The sequence below is a fragment of the Falco rusticolus genome, chromosome 14 (assembly GCF_015220075.1).
Source record: "Falco rusticolus isolate bFalRus1 chromosome 14, bFalRus1.pri, whole genome shotgun sequence".
Classification (NCBI taxonomy): domain Eukaryota; kingdom Metazoa; phylum Chordata; class Aves; order Falconiformes; family Falconidae; genus Falco; species Falco rusticolus.
This window is the reverse complement of record NC_051200.1, coordinates 499,883-517,784: the sequence shown is the minus strand read 5'-3', so window position 1 is coordinate 517,784 and position 17,902 is coordinate 499,883. Positions and strand designations below refer to the sequence as shown.

The following is a 17,902-nucleotide window of genomic DNA, read 5'->3' as shown; positions in this document are numbered from 1 at the left end:
CTGGCTGTACCCTAGGATAGTGCCGGGGCACGCTCAGTCCCCATCCAGCACTGTTCAGTCCGGCTGACCCATCCTCTGACCCTCACACCTTGTTTCAAGATGGTTCAAAAAGTAGTAAAATAGAAAAGTCAGTGATGTCTGTGAGAAGCAACAAACCAAAAACACTGGAGGAAGGGCAGAGCTAGACTGGGGGTGCATACAGTTCCACAGTCTGAGAAAAAGCTTCCTCCCTACTCGCCCCCCTCAGCCTGCCCTGCACACATCTCTCCCCTGTCACAGGCATGACAGAGGCCAAAGACCCGGAGGCTCAGGGCACCTTTCCTTACTGTACACCTGCCCCTCTGGGAAAAAGAAAAAGGCACCTGCTCACATTTCCAAACTCCCATCCTGGCTCAGCCAGAGCAGTTGGGGGTGGGGCAGGGACGGATGACGACTGACCCCCACCTCTGCTGAAGGAAGTGAGCTGCCAGGTTTTTTCAGCTGTGGAAGCAGCACTGTCCTAACCCCAGCAGGTTTGCAGCAGAGCATCCTCACCAGTCTCATCCCAGCAAGTCCCAGACCCTTCCTCAGCAACCCACACTGCCCCTCCCCCGACAACACCTCTCCCTTCCCAGCCACGGGGCGCACACTTGTATAAAAAGTAGAGTTTATTGCCATTTCTACCTAGATTTACACAACTGTGTCACCGCTTCTGACGTCAAAAGGGACGTCCTGTCACTTCCCAGAGAGCTGGTCAGGGAAGGTGAGGAACCCAGGAGCATGGGCCAGCTCCCTGCAACCCAGTGGGCTGGAGCACAGCCCCTGTTGTGCCCTGGTCAGTCCAGATCCTCCCAGCGCTCTTGCATGGCTCTGTCATGCTGGCTGCTAGAGGGGGGTGAATCCATCCCCTCCGTCATGCCGCTGGCAGCACTGGCCACCCAGTTACAGCTGCTTGCCATTCCAGTCTTATGTCAAATCCCCCAGCTGTACAGAGATGGGCATGGCTGGCCCAGAGCAGGGCACCACTCATGCACGTGTTTATACATAAATACAGCTACAGAAGATGCCCAAGCTAATAAAACAAGCTTTTTTTTCCTTGTAATCTCCACACTGATGTGCGTACAGCCATGCACTACACTGCAACTGCCACCACCGGTGCTACTCAGTCAGGTTTGGGTTCCAGCATGCTCCTGGGTGGCTAGTGGGACAAATCTGCATCGCTCACGAAAAAACGTTCTTCCTCCAACGTCAGGCTTTGCCAGAAAGAGACAAACCCCCCTGCACAGTGCAGCAAAGGCACAGGACTGTGTGCTCTCCTTCCAACCGTGGATTCCCATCAAAGTGCCAAAGGGTGCCTGGCACTGCTGGGGTGTCGTAGATGCCCAGGTTCCAGCAGCGCCTGGGACAGGCAGGCCAGATTTACTCCCAGCACATGGTGGGTGGTTGGATGGGGAGGGGTCAGCTGCCCACGTCTCCCTTGCAGAAGAGCACCCTCATGCAGGAGATGGCCACTGGCTCTGTTGGCTGGCCAGGCTTGCCCGGGGGGGGGCACGGCTCCATGCCGGGGTCAGGCAGTCCTTCATGTGAGATGAAGGCGGAAACGATTTTGCAGGAGATTAAGTAGAAAGAGTTCTGTGGCTCTGCCCACCCCAAGGACAGAGCCACCTTACACCGCAGAGCCCCCTGAGTGCTGGGCCGGGGCAGCTGCCCCAGGGCTCTGCTCCTCCGGGCACAGGACCTCCGCAGGGAGCCGGGACTGGAACTTCTCCAGTTGCTCAGGGCTGGCGAGGGTCTTCAGGAGGCTGTTTTCACGTTCTAGCTGGGAGTTTTTCTCCAACAGTTCTTTGATTTGCTCTTTCAGGACCTCAACCTCCTCCCGCACTGCATACATCAGGTGGTTTTTCACAAGATCCTGCAAAAGGGCATTGAAGAGACTGATCACTTGATGATTACAGCCGGGGGGTTGCTCCCACCCTGCTCTGCAAAGCTCTGCCCCTAGCTGCTTGCCAAGTAGCATAAAGGCTTTTTCCAAAGGCTGTCCCTCCCCACCTCACCCTTGGCACCCTGGCCAGGGCTCAGTGCTCACCCATTGCAGACCCCGCAGGCAAGCACCCACAGCATCCCTAAGGTCCACCTCCCAGGTCTCGCTGCCGCCGAAGCCGTTCTCCAGCTCCCCTGCCCCCTCGGGGGTTTGGCAGACTGCAGTTCCCTGTCACCCATGGGACCTGGCTTGGTTACCCCCACCCCCCAACCCCGGAGGGTCCTTCCCAGGTTCCCCCCCCAGCAGGCTCCCTGCGCACTGCAGCGCTGCCAGAGCCAATCAGCTCAGCCACCGGCGGGCAGACAAAGCAGCTGCTCTGCCGGCAACAGGCTGGGGAGCGGGGATCCCCCCTCGGGCAGAGCACCCACCCGGGGACCCCCCCGCCCACCAAATAAGAGCACCGGGGGGGTCACGAAGCAAGGTGCGCGGGGAGAGCAGCCCTGCGGCTCACCATTGCCTGCTCGATCTTGTTGTCGATGGCCACCACGCTGGCTCCGGAGGCGCTGGAAGAGAGCGGAGAGGCAGCGCGTGAGCAGAGGCTCCCGGAGCACAGCCCTTCCCGGGGGTCCGCGCCCACCGCGGCTCCCGTGCACCGGGGCCTCCCCCTTTGCCGGGGTCGGCGCACCGGGCCCCCCCGAGCAACAAGGCAGCCGGAACCCCCTCAGCACGGGCACAGCAGCAGGCGACGCGCCGGCCAGCCCCGGGCCACAGCGGAGAGCGGCGGGGCCGGGCGGACCGCACCGCGGCCGGTACCGGGGCTGCCCCTACCTGTTATCGAGCTTCACGGAGACCACGTCCCCCCCAAGCAGCGAGGAGAAAAAGGAGATGGAGAAGTTGTGGAGCTGGTAGACAGCCACCTCCATGGGGGACTGGTACATGCCGGTGCTCATGGCTATAGCCGCGGTGAGCTGGATGCGCGGGCGAAGCAAAACCGAACGCAATGCAGCGCTGCCCCCCCCCGCCCCCGCTTATATCGGCGGCGTCCGCCCCGCCGGGCGGTGCCAGCGGTCCCGAGCCCGCCCGCCGCCCCACAGCGCCGCGCCCGGTGTCGGCCCGGTGCTGCGCCTGCTCCCCAGCACGGCACCGCTACCAGCTGGTAACGCAGCCTGGCACAGCCCCCCGGCACCCTGGCACAGCCCCCCGGCACCCTGGCACTGCGCCCCGGCGCTCCACGGCCGCACTTCTGCGCCTCCCAGTTGCACCCCAGCACAGCGTGGCCCCCTCCCAGTGCAGGACCCAGGCTCTCCAGCACTCTGTCCTCTCTGCACCTCTCATCTGTACACCCACCCATCTTCTGCAACGAGAGTCCTGCCACCCCACCCCTCAACCCCACATTCCTGCGCGGCCCCCATGCCTCAGCACCCCCTTCCTGTGCTCCCCACGTATAACTGGGATGGGAGTTCAGCTGTGCGGGGGCCCCGCTTGAGGGACTGGGAAAAGGGGAAAACGCGCTGTGCCTTTGGGGTACGCACGCCTGCAAGCCCACGACCACCAGAGCCCGCCCCGGCTGCAGAGACGGGGCAGAAGGGAAACGGGCAGCCACGGGCGTGCAAAGCAAAACCAGGAGTGCAACCCCGGAACGGGAGTGGAAAAACAACACAGGCAGGCAAAACATGACCCGGAGTGCAAAACAAAACCGGACTGCAAAGCGAAAACGGGAGAGCAAAACAAAACTGGCGTGCAAAACAAACCCAGGGTGCAAAACAAGCCCAAGACCAGCGGGCGGCCCGCCCCGCCCTTGCGTAACCGCCGCCGGCCGGGGGCGGGCGCCGCCCCGCGGCCCCGGCCGGAACTGCAGCGGCCCCGGCCCCCCACCGGCCCCGGCCCCACCGCTGCCCCCCGAGCTGCGGGCGGGGGGCCACGCTGCGGGGGCGCGCAGCGGGCTCCGACACTGTGTGCGCCGAGCCGCGTCCCCGCGGGTGCACACGCCCGGGCAAGCACTGGGGTCACACCAGGTCGGCCACCGCGCCCCCGGAGCGGCCCGCACATGGGGGGGAGGCAACTTCCCGTCCCCCCAAACACCCCTAGCAACATGGTGGGGCTGGGGCTGGCATCGCCCCCCAGGTGTGACGCTCCCCTGCGCTCGGCCGTCCGCCAGCTCCAGGGCTTATCTCTGCCCTCCGGACCGGGACCGGCAGGACTTTGCTCAGCCCCAGGCGCGCACTCCCCCGCCCCACTGCCGCCGCCTCCATGGGGCTTGTCCTCCCCAAACCAGGGTCTGATGCTAAACGAGACCCTGAGGGACAGCCCGCAGCACGGTGCAGCACCCGAGAATGTGTTAGTGCTGGCAGGAGCACCTGCACCCCAGAGATGCCACAGAGGACCCCAGATCCTCTGACCCAGGGGGCTGAAGGTGCCCAGCACCAGGCTGGTGGGTGCCAGCACGGAGAGAGGCCAAGGAGCCACAGCCGGTGGGCACGCTGCTGTGCCCCTGTCTTAGGGAAGGGGTGAGGGTGGGTGGACCGGTATCTCCCTGTCACAAAGGGAAACTGAGGCACAGTGCAGCATGGCTGCTGCTCAAAGCAGTGCCCTGCCAGCTTGCTCCCCAGCAAATCGGAGCCCCACCTCCCAGGATGGGATGAGGGCCATGGTGTCCTGAGCAGCCTGAGATGCTGTGTGGCCCATAAACTGTGGCCAGGCACGTGCAGGTGCCCTGAGACACACAGGTTTGATGGGGGGTGCGAAAAGCATCTTCTCCTCCCCGGTGTGGGGGTTGTGCAAGGGATGGGTGCTTCCTCCCCAGGGGGCACGTGTGGGACCCATTTGTCCCTCTCTCTGCTGGGGGAATGATGCACATCCCCCCTTGCCAACACCAGCCCAGCCCACGTCAAGCTGCTGAGCAGGGGGACTGGTGTTGCAGAGAGTGGGCAGGGGTCTGTCCCCCCCAGCCCCAGGGCTGGCACGTGTCCCTCCACCCTGCCCGCGGCCAGGCCCCACTCACCAGTCCCTCCTCCTGAAGAGGCTTGGGGAATACGGTGGCTGGAAGGCCATGCTGGTGCCTGCAGCCCCGCTCCAGCCCCTCTGCTCGCCGGTGGCAGCCAGCACGCCAGCAGCAATGCCGACTCTGCCCGCAGTAGCGTCCCCCTGGCCTGCCGGGTGGCAGGGACAGCCTGGGTGCCGGCACGTCCTGGGGCTGCGGGCATGGGGTAAACACACTGGGTGGATGACCTCAGCCGCGCTCAATTGGCCCTTTCAGGGGCCGGCGGGACAGTGTGCCATCCCGAGCCGCGTGGGTGCTGAGCAGGGAGCGGGTGACTGCCCCCCTCCACGGGCAGATGAAAGGCGCTCTGTGTGTGCTTCTCCCCAGGGTGGCTGGCAGTGGGCAGGGGTGGCAGCCCCCAGGACAACAGGGCACAGCTCCGTCCCCTTGTCCAGGACAAGCCCAGGCCACCCACACCGAGGGTCTCATGACTCAGCTTCCCATTGCAGCTGAGGGAAGGTGCCCATCTCACTGTGGAGAGGGCAGGAGGGAAGGGGAGAGGCATTTTCTCTCCCACGATTGGGTGTGTCAGTGGCTGTGCCACCTTCTGTCTCCTGCAATGAGGTGGGCAGCAGCAGGGAGACAGGGTGGACAGATCCCAGCCTGCTCCTAGCCCTGGAAGCTGTGCCTCAGTTTCCCCACCTTCACATCTCCCATGCTATGGCTCCCCCAGACCTGGCCCAGCCCCCTTCCCAAAGGAAAGCCCAAAATTATTAGTGCCAGGGACCAAGGGCTCCAGGATGGACAGATCAGAGCTTGGCTCACAGTCTTTGCCTCCCAGATCTGGGGTCCTGGGTGCTGCCCAGTCGCTTCCCGACACAGTGCTTCAGCACCCAGGGCTGGGGAAAAGCTGGTGATTTCCACAGCTGCTGGAGCGAATCGGGGAAGTGCAGCGACACAGTGCTTTGGGAGGAAATTGCTTCAGCTCTGCCACCTCCAATATTTTTCCCATGGAGCTGGGACTATTGCAAAAATAAACAAAAGTAAGTCACTGACTTTGCTGCCATCCCTCCTGGGGTCTTTCCCAGCCCTGCACAGCCCTGAGCACCACCATCACTGCTTGGGGTGTGGGCTCCCTGGCTTTGAGGCTGGGAAGGATGCTGCCCTCCTCCATGAGACCCCCAGGGGAGCGATGCTTTTTAGGGGTGGAAGCACAGAAGGCTCTGCTTTCTTTTTCCTTCCTGGCACTTAATTAATGAGGAATCCCAAGGCAGCATGCTTGGCTAGGGGCAGGTCATGCTGGACATGGGGGCTGCCTCCTGCCCCTGGCACAGCCTCAGCCAGGGATGCAGCCCACCCCCTTGCAGCCCCCCACCCGCAGACCTACTCGAGGAATGTGGCTTCTGCTGCAGACACCCCTGGCTGTGTTGCTGGGTGCACGCAAATGTAGGCACACCTTGCAAACCATACATTCACGCAGACATGTGCAAGTCCTGCATGCACATGCATGCCCTGCACACACAGGCACACCCACACGGACATGCCCACGTGCATTTTCTAGCCCACATGGGCATGCACCCTGTACAGAGGTGCACACGCACGCATGTGCACTTGTGCATGCACACCCTACAAACATGCCCCTTCTGCATGCATACTGATGAATCCTGCACGTGCACTGCAAATATGTCCCAACACATGTACGTTGCTGTGACTCACAGCTGATGCAGACACACACCTGGGCATGCACACAGTGTTGGCAGTGCGGCATGGGGGCAGCTCAGCTCAGGAGGCACCCCCCAGCCCACAGGGCAGCCCCACTGCAGCCCACCTGGGATCTCAGAGGTGGGAGCAGCAGTGCACAGCCCTCTGCCGTACCCCTGGTTTGTGCTCAGCTCTCCCCAGGGATTTGTATGGGAGGCCCTGTGGGCTGTCCAAACACCTCCCACAGCAGCAGAGTCCTGCATGGGGCCCCAGCTGTGCCCGGAGCAGTGGGGGAGCCCTTTCCCAGCCCCCTGTGGCCCCAGCAGATGGCCTTGCCAGGCTGCTGGCCCTGCTCCAGCAAGGCTTCTGGTAGCCGCTTCCTCTCCCACTGCTCCGTTCCTGCTCCGTCGGGGCCTGCCAGCAGCACAGCAGGGTGGGCAACATCCCCCCTTGCTCTTCCTAAGGAGCAAGGGCCATGGACTCGCTGCTACCCTACGGCACCAGAGGCCATGGTGATGGGCACCTTGGAGCAGGCCAGCCAAGAGGGGCCAGTGGTGTCAGCTACATCCCTAGGGTTGCAGCATGGCAGCTCTTGCCTCATGTGTGCAGCTATGGGATGTTCATCAGGCAGGGTCCCAGCTCGTCCCTGTGGTTATTTTAGGAACAATAACAGCAGCCACGATACAGTGTAATTGTGACACTAATTGTTGCTCTCTCTGGGGGAAAAAAAACCACCCTGTGGCTGTCATGGAGCAGCAAGGAGAGGTGGTGACACCAGCTACTCGCTGGTGTAACCTGCAGCAATGGCCCTGCACGATACCCCAAAGTTGCTTGCGACCCCTCAGCCAGCCTACACACAGCCTGTGCCAAGCCTGGGAGACATCAGTCCCAATTCCCAATTGCCAGGTGACATTTGGTGATGACCCCTTCCTCCGCAACAGGATTCGGCAGCACGGACACAGCTGGGCTGCAGCCCCCAAAGGGCTAAGACCTGGCTGGACCCAGGGATGACAAGGAGCAGGACAATGGGATGCCCTGGCACCCCACACCTGCACCATGTTGTGGGTCAGAGGATGTAGCCCTGTCCCCATGGCCCTAGGGATGACATATGCTATTGCGCTGAGCCTCATGCGTTGAACCCCTGCCAGGCACTACGGTGCCACATGCTGAAGGATGCCCTTGCCCCCTCAGCTGCTGGTGGGAGCTGAGGGACCGGCCAGGGCTGCAGGAGCAGTCCTGGCTCCTCAGCCTCTGCTCTCCTCCAGCTCCAAGCCATTCGCACTGCTCTGTGGCAGTGTTCCTGGCTTGCTGTCTCCCAAGGACTCAGTTCAATGGGAGGAAGGCCCTTCAGAGGGTCCGAGGCGTGGGAAATGTTTATTGCCTGGCCTCAGAGACACTGGAGAGCAATACGGGAAAGGCGCAGAGCCAAAGCTGCCCAGGCTGCTCCGCAGAGTCAGATCTCCAGCTCAAAGGGTCAGAGCAGAGAGGGAGAGGAAAAGCCACCACTTGCAAACACGCAGCTAAGAAAATGCGGCCTTTCACAGCCTGAAATCCTGCAGCCGTGGCTGTGCTGGCCAAGGGGACTGGGGATGCCAGCGCCAGGGCCAGCTGCGTCCCACAGGAGCTGAAGGAAGGGTGGCTGGAGACGTGGGTGATGGGTGGGGCTTGTGGAAGCCCACAGTGGGAAAGGCTGGGTATGGAACCGGTCTGTGGAGCCCCCAGTCTTGCTCCACAGCCCTATCCTGGTGCCGGGGAAGGAGAGGTAATGGCATGAGGCTGCCCATGGGCAAGGAGGCAGCTGTGTCATCTGCTGTCCTACTCAGCCATCCCACTCCCAGCACCCCAAACTGTGTCTGGCCGGCCCTGCACCACTGGCGTGGGGCTGCTGGGCCAGTCCTGAGGGCTGCTGGGCCAGAGCTGCCTGCTGCCAGGGCACACTGGTTGGCCAGCTCTTGGTTTTCTCATCCTGAAGATGTCCTGGCTGAGCTGTTTGCTACAGGCTTGGCATGACTCCCAGCTCAGTCGTTGCCTTCCAGGGGTTGTGTGGGACCTGTGGCAGCGCCATGCAACCAGGAGCCCTGTGACACGGGGACCTGGTTCACACCCACCGGGGCCTCAGAGGGCTCATAAATCCCTCAACCCAGGGCATCAGCTGCTCCAAAGAGAAACCCCTCCTGGGTACATCTGTAAGTGCAAGTCCTTGCCTGCAGAGCCAGTGCTGCTGGCCTTGCTGGACTTAGTCCCTGTCCCAGGGCTATGGGACACCAGAGCAATCGGGAGAGCCACTTTGCTATGTTGGGAAAGCCCAGGGAGCGTTTGCCATTGGGGAAGGCTGATGTGGAACCTGTCCTCCCCTCCCTTCACCAGCAATGGAAGCAGAATGAGCTCCCGCGGGTGGTGGGCAGGGGACACAGCTAACCCCCCACCAGGCAGCGGGGCACAGGCAGGGATTGCGGTGCAGGGACTTCTCCAACCTGTTGGGCTGGAGGCAGTGTGGGGAGGGCGGAGGGTGCTCTGGCAGGCTCCCATGTCCAGCTGTTGGGCTGCCTGCTTCCTCTGATAAAGGTACTTGGCTGTACTCCCAGTTCTGTTTTTTCTGGCGTGTGAGTGCACACCCCGGAGCTGGCCTGCTGAGGGCTGCAATTTTTCTTTCTCTAACTTTGTCACCAGCCCCTCTTCTTCCTCCAGTGCCCCTTGCCCAGTGCACCCCAGTAGCAGCTGCCTCCCAGCAGCAGTCAAGGAGCGGAGGTCAGAGATGACCGGGCTCTGGCAAAGCCCCACCCATGATGCTGTACATAGGAAGGTTCCAAAGCCACAGCTTCCCCAGGCGTGCTGGGGTAGGAGGGGAAGAGGAAAAAGGGCTGATCTGCTTATTACCACCCCTGGGCCATGCAGCCCAACCTCCTGCCTTGCCTGTGTTTGTTGACACCAGCCCCGTGCTGCTGCCTGCACAACTCGGGCCAACTCAGAGGACGCCCTGCCAGGGGCCGTGCAGCAACCCTGGCCACCCTGCTGCTCCCTTGCCTGCACCCGGCCCATGCGGGGTCCCACAACCATGGCGCACTTAGAGGGAGCATGACAGGTATGGCACAATCCAGCAAAAAACCCCATGGTGTTCCCACCAGCATTGTGCCTGGTGGCGGCAGTGGGGAGAACACAGCCATCCCCCAGCCATACTCCCTACCTTTCGTGGGTCAAGGATGCCCAGCCTCAAGGAGGATGGGTGGACTGAACCCTCAGCAGAGTTCTCATCCACAAATCTGTCCGCAGAGCAAGCATTTCACACCCACGGGCACCATGGGGTGGAGTCCAGCAACTGAATTCCATGTTATCACCTCCTTTGCTTAGCCATGCCCTGCCCTGCAGGTCTCCTGCCAGCTCAGGCTGTGAGCTTCAGGTCTGTCCTTGTTTTGTAGCCCACTGTATCATCTTGGACAGTCCCAGCTAGATCATCCCCAGATCCTGGCTACCCTTCTCTGGTTTGGTTTCACGGAACTGGAGACAGAGCAGAGGTGGCTATGACGCTGAAGGGACCCCCTTGCCGCACCACGGCCATGTGGTGCCCTTGAACCTCCAAGTGTGTGGTGGGCAGGGGGCTGGAAGCTCGGGCGCTGCTCTCCCCTCACCCCTTGCTGGTGCACAGCCGGCTTTTCCAGAGATCTCCAGCCTGAGAGAGGAACCCCAAGGCAGGGCCTCCAGCATCTTCTGAAAGAAATCCCAGGCTGCTCTGCAAGCAGGAGCTGGTGCTCCGGAGCCACACTTGGTGCTGGAAGCTGCTGCCCTGGCAGCATACAGGAGTGCCTGGCTTGGTAATTGGAAGACAGTTCATTGTATAATGAGAGGACAGAGGCTGGAAAGCTGCAAGACAGCAGCACCTCAGCATCCCGTGCAACCCCAAAAGCTGCTCTTCCAGGGCCCACACTAACCCATCTTCAAGGAAACCCCTGAATCCTTCACTTTCCCCTTTCAAAGGTGCCCGAGCTTTGCACTCTCCTGCCTGGCCTGATGGAGATGCCTGGGGGGAGCCACAGCAGACCTTCAACACCCCTTCCCTGGGGCTGGCTGGCCAAGGGGAGCAAAGCCTGGACAGGCATAAGCCAGTGTGGGTCAGGAATAGGAGAAGAGCCGAGCTCCACTGGTGTATGAGCCAGCTGCCCCATGGGAGGTCAGGCAAGGACACATGCTGGGGCTGCACAGTTTCAGCAGAGCTGGTTATTAATACCCCGTCTGGCCTTTGCAAAGAATCTTGGGCATTTCGAACCAGGGACGCTTCGTTAAAACCCTTCCCTTCCTGACATTTCAGAACAATAACAACATGAAAGACAATAAGCTGCCAGCAGGACGCGTACCTGTGACACTGCCATGGCTGTCTGTGTGCCCGGCCTCGGCTGCCAGCCGTCACCTGGCTTGTGCCAACTCTTGGGGAAAACATGAGACAGTCCCCTGCCTCCAAACTGCCTGGAGCAGTCCTGCTCTGCACCACGGGCGGATCACCAGCATGGTGATCCCATGGGGGTATCTTGTGCTGCCCCATGGCATCGGCCACCCTGCTGCCTACCTGGGCAGGGCTGCCAGCCCAGGGGAGTCACAGGCAGGGGTGGCAAGGACTGGATCACTCCCAGGGACAGGGGGACTGCAGCATGGGAAGGGGCCCAGGGCTTCTGCTCTGCTGCTGGAATCATTCTGCAGCAAAAGCCTCTCAAATACACACACACACGCATATATATAACTCTAAACACACAGACAGAGGATGACAAACTCCTGTCCCAAAGCCAGCAATGTGTGGCACCTGGATAAATATAACTCAGAGCTCATAGGCAAAGCACGGCAGCCTTTAATGCCTCTCTAGCCTTCACTCCCCATCACAACCCTCTGGGTATCCTCTGCCCTCTGCAAACTGAGTCTCAGTCACTTAACAAGGGCAGGATCCTCCTGGACCCTCTTCTGCCCTTGGAAGCCACTTTACAGTGGACGCACACATGCCATGATCATCTTCCCTGTGCACACACGCAGCCGCCAGGCTCTGCTGACACGTGCCCTGAACCCCTCTGTCCCACACAGGTCACTGTATTCAGTCCTCTCTGTGCTGTGAGGTGGCCAGGGAGATGGGTGCCAGCACAGAGGAGTACACCAGGGACACAGTGTGCCCACAGAGGCATTGCCCATGGCACCCACATCTGCGCCATGTGCCCGGTGGGAGCTGAGATGCTGTCTGGGTTGTAAAGGGCTTCCTCTGCGGGCCAGCCCCAGCTCACGGCCCAGCTCAGCATTCCCTCATTCCCTGTTATGACAGGCTGTGCCATAGCGTGGTGCAAAGCCGTAGTGTCCCTCCATTGCACCCTGCATCCAGGCACCCTGCTGCCAGCCTGGTCTGGAGACTTCTTGGGCCACCCCCCTTTGTCCCTGGGTGGCACGGCATGTGGGACCTGGGGGCCACAGCCCTGGGCACTGGAGGCAGGTGTGCCCACACCTGTGCTTGCTGTTGTTTTGCTCCAGCCTGAACTTTCTCCTCCTAGGGAATGAGCCAAGATACCCAAGAGGTGATAGCATACAAAGCAGGGGATTGTGGGTGCCAGAGGAACACCCCGATAACAGGCCTGATAAGGGCACCCTTGCTGCTGGCACCAGGGAACCTGAGCAGGTTTGTGGCCCTTGCTTTAGCAGCTGTGCTCCTATACTGGCATGGGAGGATGTGTGGATGCACATGCTCATGTGTGGCTGAAGTCCAGCATGGTGCAGGAGGACCAAGCAGCTCCATCTGGAGCCTGAGTCTGGCTCTGGGGCTGCTGGAGATGCTTCAGCCATGCTGGATCAAGCCCTGGGCTCTGCAGGTCAGGGTTAGATCACTGCTGGGGGTCTCAGACAACCCACATTCAGCATTTCCAGCCTGTCTCTGGAGGGTTCCTCCTGGCTGGGTGGTCTCTGACAGGCTCCCCATGCTCTTTCCTCGCTCCAGCGACGCTGTGAGGGATGCACAAGGTAGGGATGCTCGGGACCAGTTACCTACAAGGCTGATGCTCCTGCAGGAAACCGTCCTGCTTGGGGAGGGTGTGGGTTCCTGTTCAGAAAGGCCTTCTCTCTATGCCCTCACATGGAGGGCATCATGAGCTGCCCTCTAGGGAGACCTTGGTGGTGCCAAGAGGCCAAGCACACACGGAAACACTAGGTATGGGGAAGCCAGCTACCACCATGCTGGCTGGGCAACCTATCTCTCTGCAGACACTGGTGTGGTGGGCAGGAAGGTCTCTGACATCCCTCTGCAATGCCAGCGTTACCCTGAGATTATTCATCTGAGACCCAGGCACAAGCCTGACCGACAGTGGGCTGGGGAGAGCAGCCCTGTGACTGTGTGGCACCTTTCCCGGGGCAAAGGGGGGTGAGGGGAGCCAGCGGCATGGGAGGGGGTCAGCGCTGTGGGGAGAGAACAGCATCCTCCCAGGTGTGTACTGGTGTGTGATTTGAGCAGGGCCCCACCTGGCTCCGGGTGGAGAAGAGGAGATATGTGCCAACCTGCTCACCCACATCGTCCAGCCCATGCCAGCTCTCCTGCCCAGCCTCTCCTGGATAACATCTGGCAGCCTGGCCAGCCTGTGCCCTGCTCTGCTCTGGGCAGCAAGGGGACACTTCTGCAGGTGCTGTGGGACCTGCTGCTCCACTGAACAGGGTGGGCAATGACACACCCTTTGGTCTGTGCCTTGAAAGAGGCTAGGGGCCACCTTCCCCTGGGCAAGCCAAGGGAACGGCAGGGAATTGCTGTGCTGCATGGAAAGGCTGGAGGAAGAATAAATGCAGGTAGGAGAAGCTGGGCAGCACCACCTTTCCCACCATAAGGTCAGGCCAGCAAGCAAGAGCTGCCCAGGCAGCGATGCCAGGGTGGCATTTGTGGCATGGCACCATTTGTTCCTGTCTGTCGGGTGTCACTTTGCAGCACTGATGCAGGAGGAGGAGATGGAGCCAGGGCGTAAAGGGCATCTCAGGGTGGCTGGGCCAGGGAGTGCATTCCTGCCGGACGAGTGGGCTGGAGCAACAAGGATGCATTGATGGGGAGAGGGGGCTGTGTGTGGGAGCACGTGTAAGCGTGAGAGAGGTGTGGGTGTGAGACTGGAGAGCTGTCCCGCTGGCTGCTCTGCCCGCCCCGGCCCCGCGGGGCAGGTCTGCCCAGGGAGGGGGCTGGGAGAGCCACCCTTCCTGCTCAGGACCAGTGCACCGGGCATTTGTTTGCTTTGCTCTCATGGGACAGAGCTGCATGTAGCCTGACCCGTGTCCTGTAGCATGGGTTGCTGAGCCCTGCAGACCACTGAGATGCCAGTGAGCTTTCATTTTAGCGGCAAGAATAGCTTGTACTCCAGGGAGTAGCTGACCTTGGCATGCCCAAATCCTCCCACTGCCTGGAAGAAGATGCCAGGCAGCCGGTCTGCTGTGCCCGCCTTGGCTTCCATGACAGGCATCCTGTCACCCTGGGACTCCTACCCCGTGACCCAGCAGGCTTCGAGGTGATGTTCCCACAGGCCAGGCTTGCAGGAGCTCCAGGCCGGGGAAGCCCATCAGCACTGAGCTCAGCCGTGGCACACCATGGTCAGCACAGCTTGGCAGGGCTGGCGGTGGCATGTGCTGCATTGTGCACCATGCCTATCCCTGCCTGCTTCTGCGAGATCCAGCTCCCTCCAGTAAGGAGATTCCCCAGTGTGCCCTGGAGAGCAGGAGAGCCCTGCTCAGCCCCCTCCAGCCTCTCAGGATGAAACCATTTGTTCCTGGCTACTAGGCTATGACCAAGAGGGCCCAGCACAGCTGAGCCGAAGTCTAGTGATGCCAATGCCAACTGCACAGAAACTTGTCATCTCAGCCTCCTGTGGAGGCTCAAGTACTATCCTTCTGCCAGGGCACGCACCCAGCTCCAAGCAGGCAGGGTGCAGGTGTCCCAAGGACAGGCATGGATGGGCGGCACGGCCCCATTGAGGAAATGCTGGCCAGGATTTATTTCAGGCTTTGAACTTTAGCTGTGGAAGAGGTCGGAGGGGGAGCAGGCTACAGGGGTCTGCCCTGCTCCCAGCATCATGCCCCCCTGCCCTTCCAGCATTACATTTCCCTCTTCCCTGATCACATGTGGCCTGATCCTGGATCATGCCGAGGCTCAGGACACAACATACACCAGGGCATGGAGGACAGGCTTGGGCACCACAGCAAGGGGAACCAAGAAGCACAGATGTGGACAAACCCTGGTCCCTTGGCACTTCTGCTTGCTCACTACCTCAGCAGAGCAGACACTCACTTGCCAGGAGCACCATGGGTCCTGCTTCCGCAGGGATGTGTTCGAAAGTAGCCAGCCATGCTCAAATCACTTGCCTCTCACCCGTGGCCACCGTCACTATCTTCCCCAGAGGAGCAGCCCGGGTGCTTGGCTCCAACACGTGGACCTGACAGCCCACGCTGGGGACAGTGTCTTGCTCCCCCTCTCCACCCATGATGCCAAGTGGCTGCAGCCTCCCGGAGTGAAGGGAAATCTCTGGCTCCCGTTTACCTCCTGGCTGGGTGGGTTTGCTGTTTGCGCAGCCGGGAGCCCGGGCCGAGTGCCGGGTGCCTTGGCGAGCATCCTGGCCCCTCCTTCCCCACCTGAGCGGCAGCTCGTCGTTATGTAAGCGCAAGAAGAATGTCTCCACCGAGGATGGCTCAGGGGGAGCAGCCTGCTCAGCATGAGACGCTGGCTGGGGCAAGGAGGCATACACGTACCACCTGGGTGGCTCGCACGCGTGGGGCAGCTACGCGTGAGCCTGCCCGCCTTCCCGCGCTGGGCGAGGGGAGCGAAGGGTGGCTTGCTTGCCTGTGCACAGCCCAGGAACACGCCTACAGGTGCATGTACATGCAGGGAGGGGAGGGCATGGCAAGGTGTCTGCAAACATGCGGGTGCTGCTGCGCACCCCACTTGCATGCTACCTCACCCACAGCAGACGAACGATTCCTGGAGCTGCTGCCTGCCCTGCTAGTCACGCAGATGCCTGCCACGTACATGTGCCCTCAGCCCTGGGAGGGGAGATGCATCCATCCTGCTGAAGCCACAGGCACTCCAGGTGCTACCCCCCGGTATGAGAGCCCTGGCTGGGCCTACCAGCCCGCAGCACAGCCTTCTCCTTGCTGTCTCACTAGCCCTCCCGGATGGCTGGGCACCAGGTCTAGCCCCATCGCAGAGCCAGAGGTGCCAGTGCAGGACCTGAGACAGCTAGCTCTGTTCCCTCCCCATCCCTGGGGTCTCCCTCATCAGGGCCAGGGACCCTGCGGAGTGCCAGCCCTTGGGACCCCCCCCCTTCAGTCTCTGCCCACCATGCTGGAGCTGGGGAGCAGGTTGGGACCCTGCACTCCTGCCTTCCCCAGCCTTGGCAGGGTAAAGCCCAGCCCTCTGGCAAGCTGAGGGGGGGCCGGCCCCGAGCCAGTGCCCCTGGCGCAGGCAGCCCCCTGCCAGAGCAGCCTGCTCTGAGCCGAGAGGGCGCAGCTCAGTCAGGGACCAAGTCGCTTTCCAGGGATGGGAAATACCACCCAGGCCAAATTTGTCTCCACTCCATTTACTCCAGGGAGAGACAGGGAAGCTGCTGAAAGAGCTGGATCTGGCAGTAGGACTCTCCAGCTTCCTAGTCAGTTTCTCACTAACTCTAAATGTGGCTTCTGAGGCAGCACTGCTGTTTCCCAAGTAACAAGCTGCCCCTCTCTATGCAGGACTAAGTGCCTGTTCGACCCTGGACGGTGTTCATGCCCATGCAGGCAACGTCTGCGTGGATAAGATGTAGCCAGAGAGATGAACAGAGTCCAGAGGCCGAGACACAAAGCTGGAGGCTGTTGTCACTGCGCAGACAGACACAGGACACCAACAGAGGGGCACCACTGGCCATCACAGGGCAGAGCCACCCAGACCTGCGCCCAGGGACTGGGCTGGCACCACGCACGGTGGGAGAACTGGGCTCCCTACCATGCATGGCTGCCCAGGCTTCTCCCCACCTAGAGAAAAACACCCAGCGATGCCACCCTACCCAGCCCCAGGGTCATACGGGTCCCCCTGCCCCTGCCAGCCCAGGGGGGCTGCAGGCCCCATGGCTCGCACCCGCACTGCCAGCTCCTGAGCACACGGGTCCGGCTCCAGGCACGCAGGCAGCAGCCCCTCGGCATCCGTCGTCGACACCCACCTGTGGAAGAGCAGGAGGATGGAGAGCAGGGTCTGGTCGATGTTCCTGTTGCAGATGCCCTGGTTGAAGAGGTAGCAGGGGTCCCGCACGACGGGCTCCAGCGAGTCCTGGCGCATGATGGAGCTCAGCTTGTCGGTGTTGAGGTTCTTGCGGACCAGTTGCTCCTGCAGCTGCCGGAAGCTGCTGACGGTGGGGCTGCCCAGGTTGTTGTTCTCGCCCCCGGCCCCCTCCTCCAGCCCGCTCCGGTTGGCCAAGTCCAGGCAGCAGCTGCAGCAGTCCAGCCCCACGGGCGACCGGCACTCCTCCGCGGGCGACGAGGACATCCCGGGATCCCCCCGCGCGTTGCCACGGCGGCGCAACCGGGGCCCGCTCCCGGGGCCGCGGAGGGCGAGCGGCGGCAGCACGCGCCCGGCTGCCGAGCGCAGCGCACGGCCGCCCGCCCCGGCTCCGCCGCCCGCCCCGGCTCCGCCGCGCTGATTGGTAACGGCGGCCCCGAGCGCACAGGCCGCCCGCCGCCGCACCCCGCCCCGCCGCCGCCCCCCCCGGGCACCCGCCCCCCCCCGCCGATCCTGCCCCCGGCAGCCCGGCGCACCCAATGCGTGGCTCCCCGAGCCGCTCCCCGCGCCCCCGCCCCGCCCCGGAGGCCTTCCTTCAGGGGGGTCGCACCCCCCAACCTGGGGGCTGGAGTTGGCCCGGGAGGGGGTGGCAGGGGGCCACGGTGCTCCCCCCCGGGGCGGGGACCCCCGCCCCACTCCGCGCGTCCTGGGGAGGGGGAAGAGGGGCTTGGGGAGCTGGAGCATGCCCGTGGCCTCAGCCCCCGAGGCTCGGGCAGGGGCAACGCAACAGCCCCTGCGGCTCCAGAGCGGAGACAGAAAAGAGGGAAGAGGGGAATAAAGCCCCCAGGCTGGCGGAAACGCCGGGAGCTGCCCGGCTGTGCCAGGGAGCAGCTTCACCAGGAGCCAAAAACAGGGCACAGGTGGGATGCAGCCAAGGTGCCCAAGGACGTGGGGGGAAGTTTTGGCTTTGCCTGCAGGGTGCTGGGCACACAAGAAAGGAAAATTTCTGCAGCGAGGGAAAAGGGACTTCCATAGC

At 62.1% G+C, this 17,902-nt stretch overlaps 1 protein-coding gene across 2 annotated transcripts; it reads right to left on the bottom strand.

The window, feature by feature from the left end:
- Nucleotides 1–629: 629 nt before the first annotated feature.
- Nucleotides 630–17,258, bottom strand: TSC22D3 (TSC22 domain family member 3). Of its 2 annotated transcripts, none has more exons than XM_037408131.1 (3): nt 16,811–17,258; nt 2,472–2,523; nt 630–1,891 (listed from the first exon to the last, which is right to left on the bottom strand). In XM_037408131.1, exons 1-3 carry the CDS (start codon nt 17,131–17,133, stop codon nt 1,646–1,648), a joined length of 621 nt encoding a protein of 206 aa, XP_037264028.1. In that variant the 5' UTR covers nt 17,134–17,258; the 3' UTR covers nt 630–1,645. The 2 variants fall into 2 exon arrangements, with proteins under 2 accessions (XP_037264028.1, XP_037264029.1); XM_037408132.1 differs by lacking the exon at nt 16,811–17,258 and adding an exon at nt 2,789–2,986.
- Between the last annotated feature and the right edge of the window lie 644 nt (nt 17,259–17,902).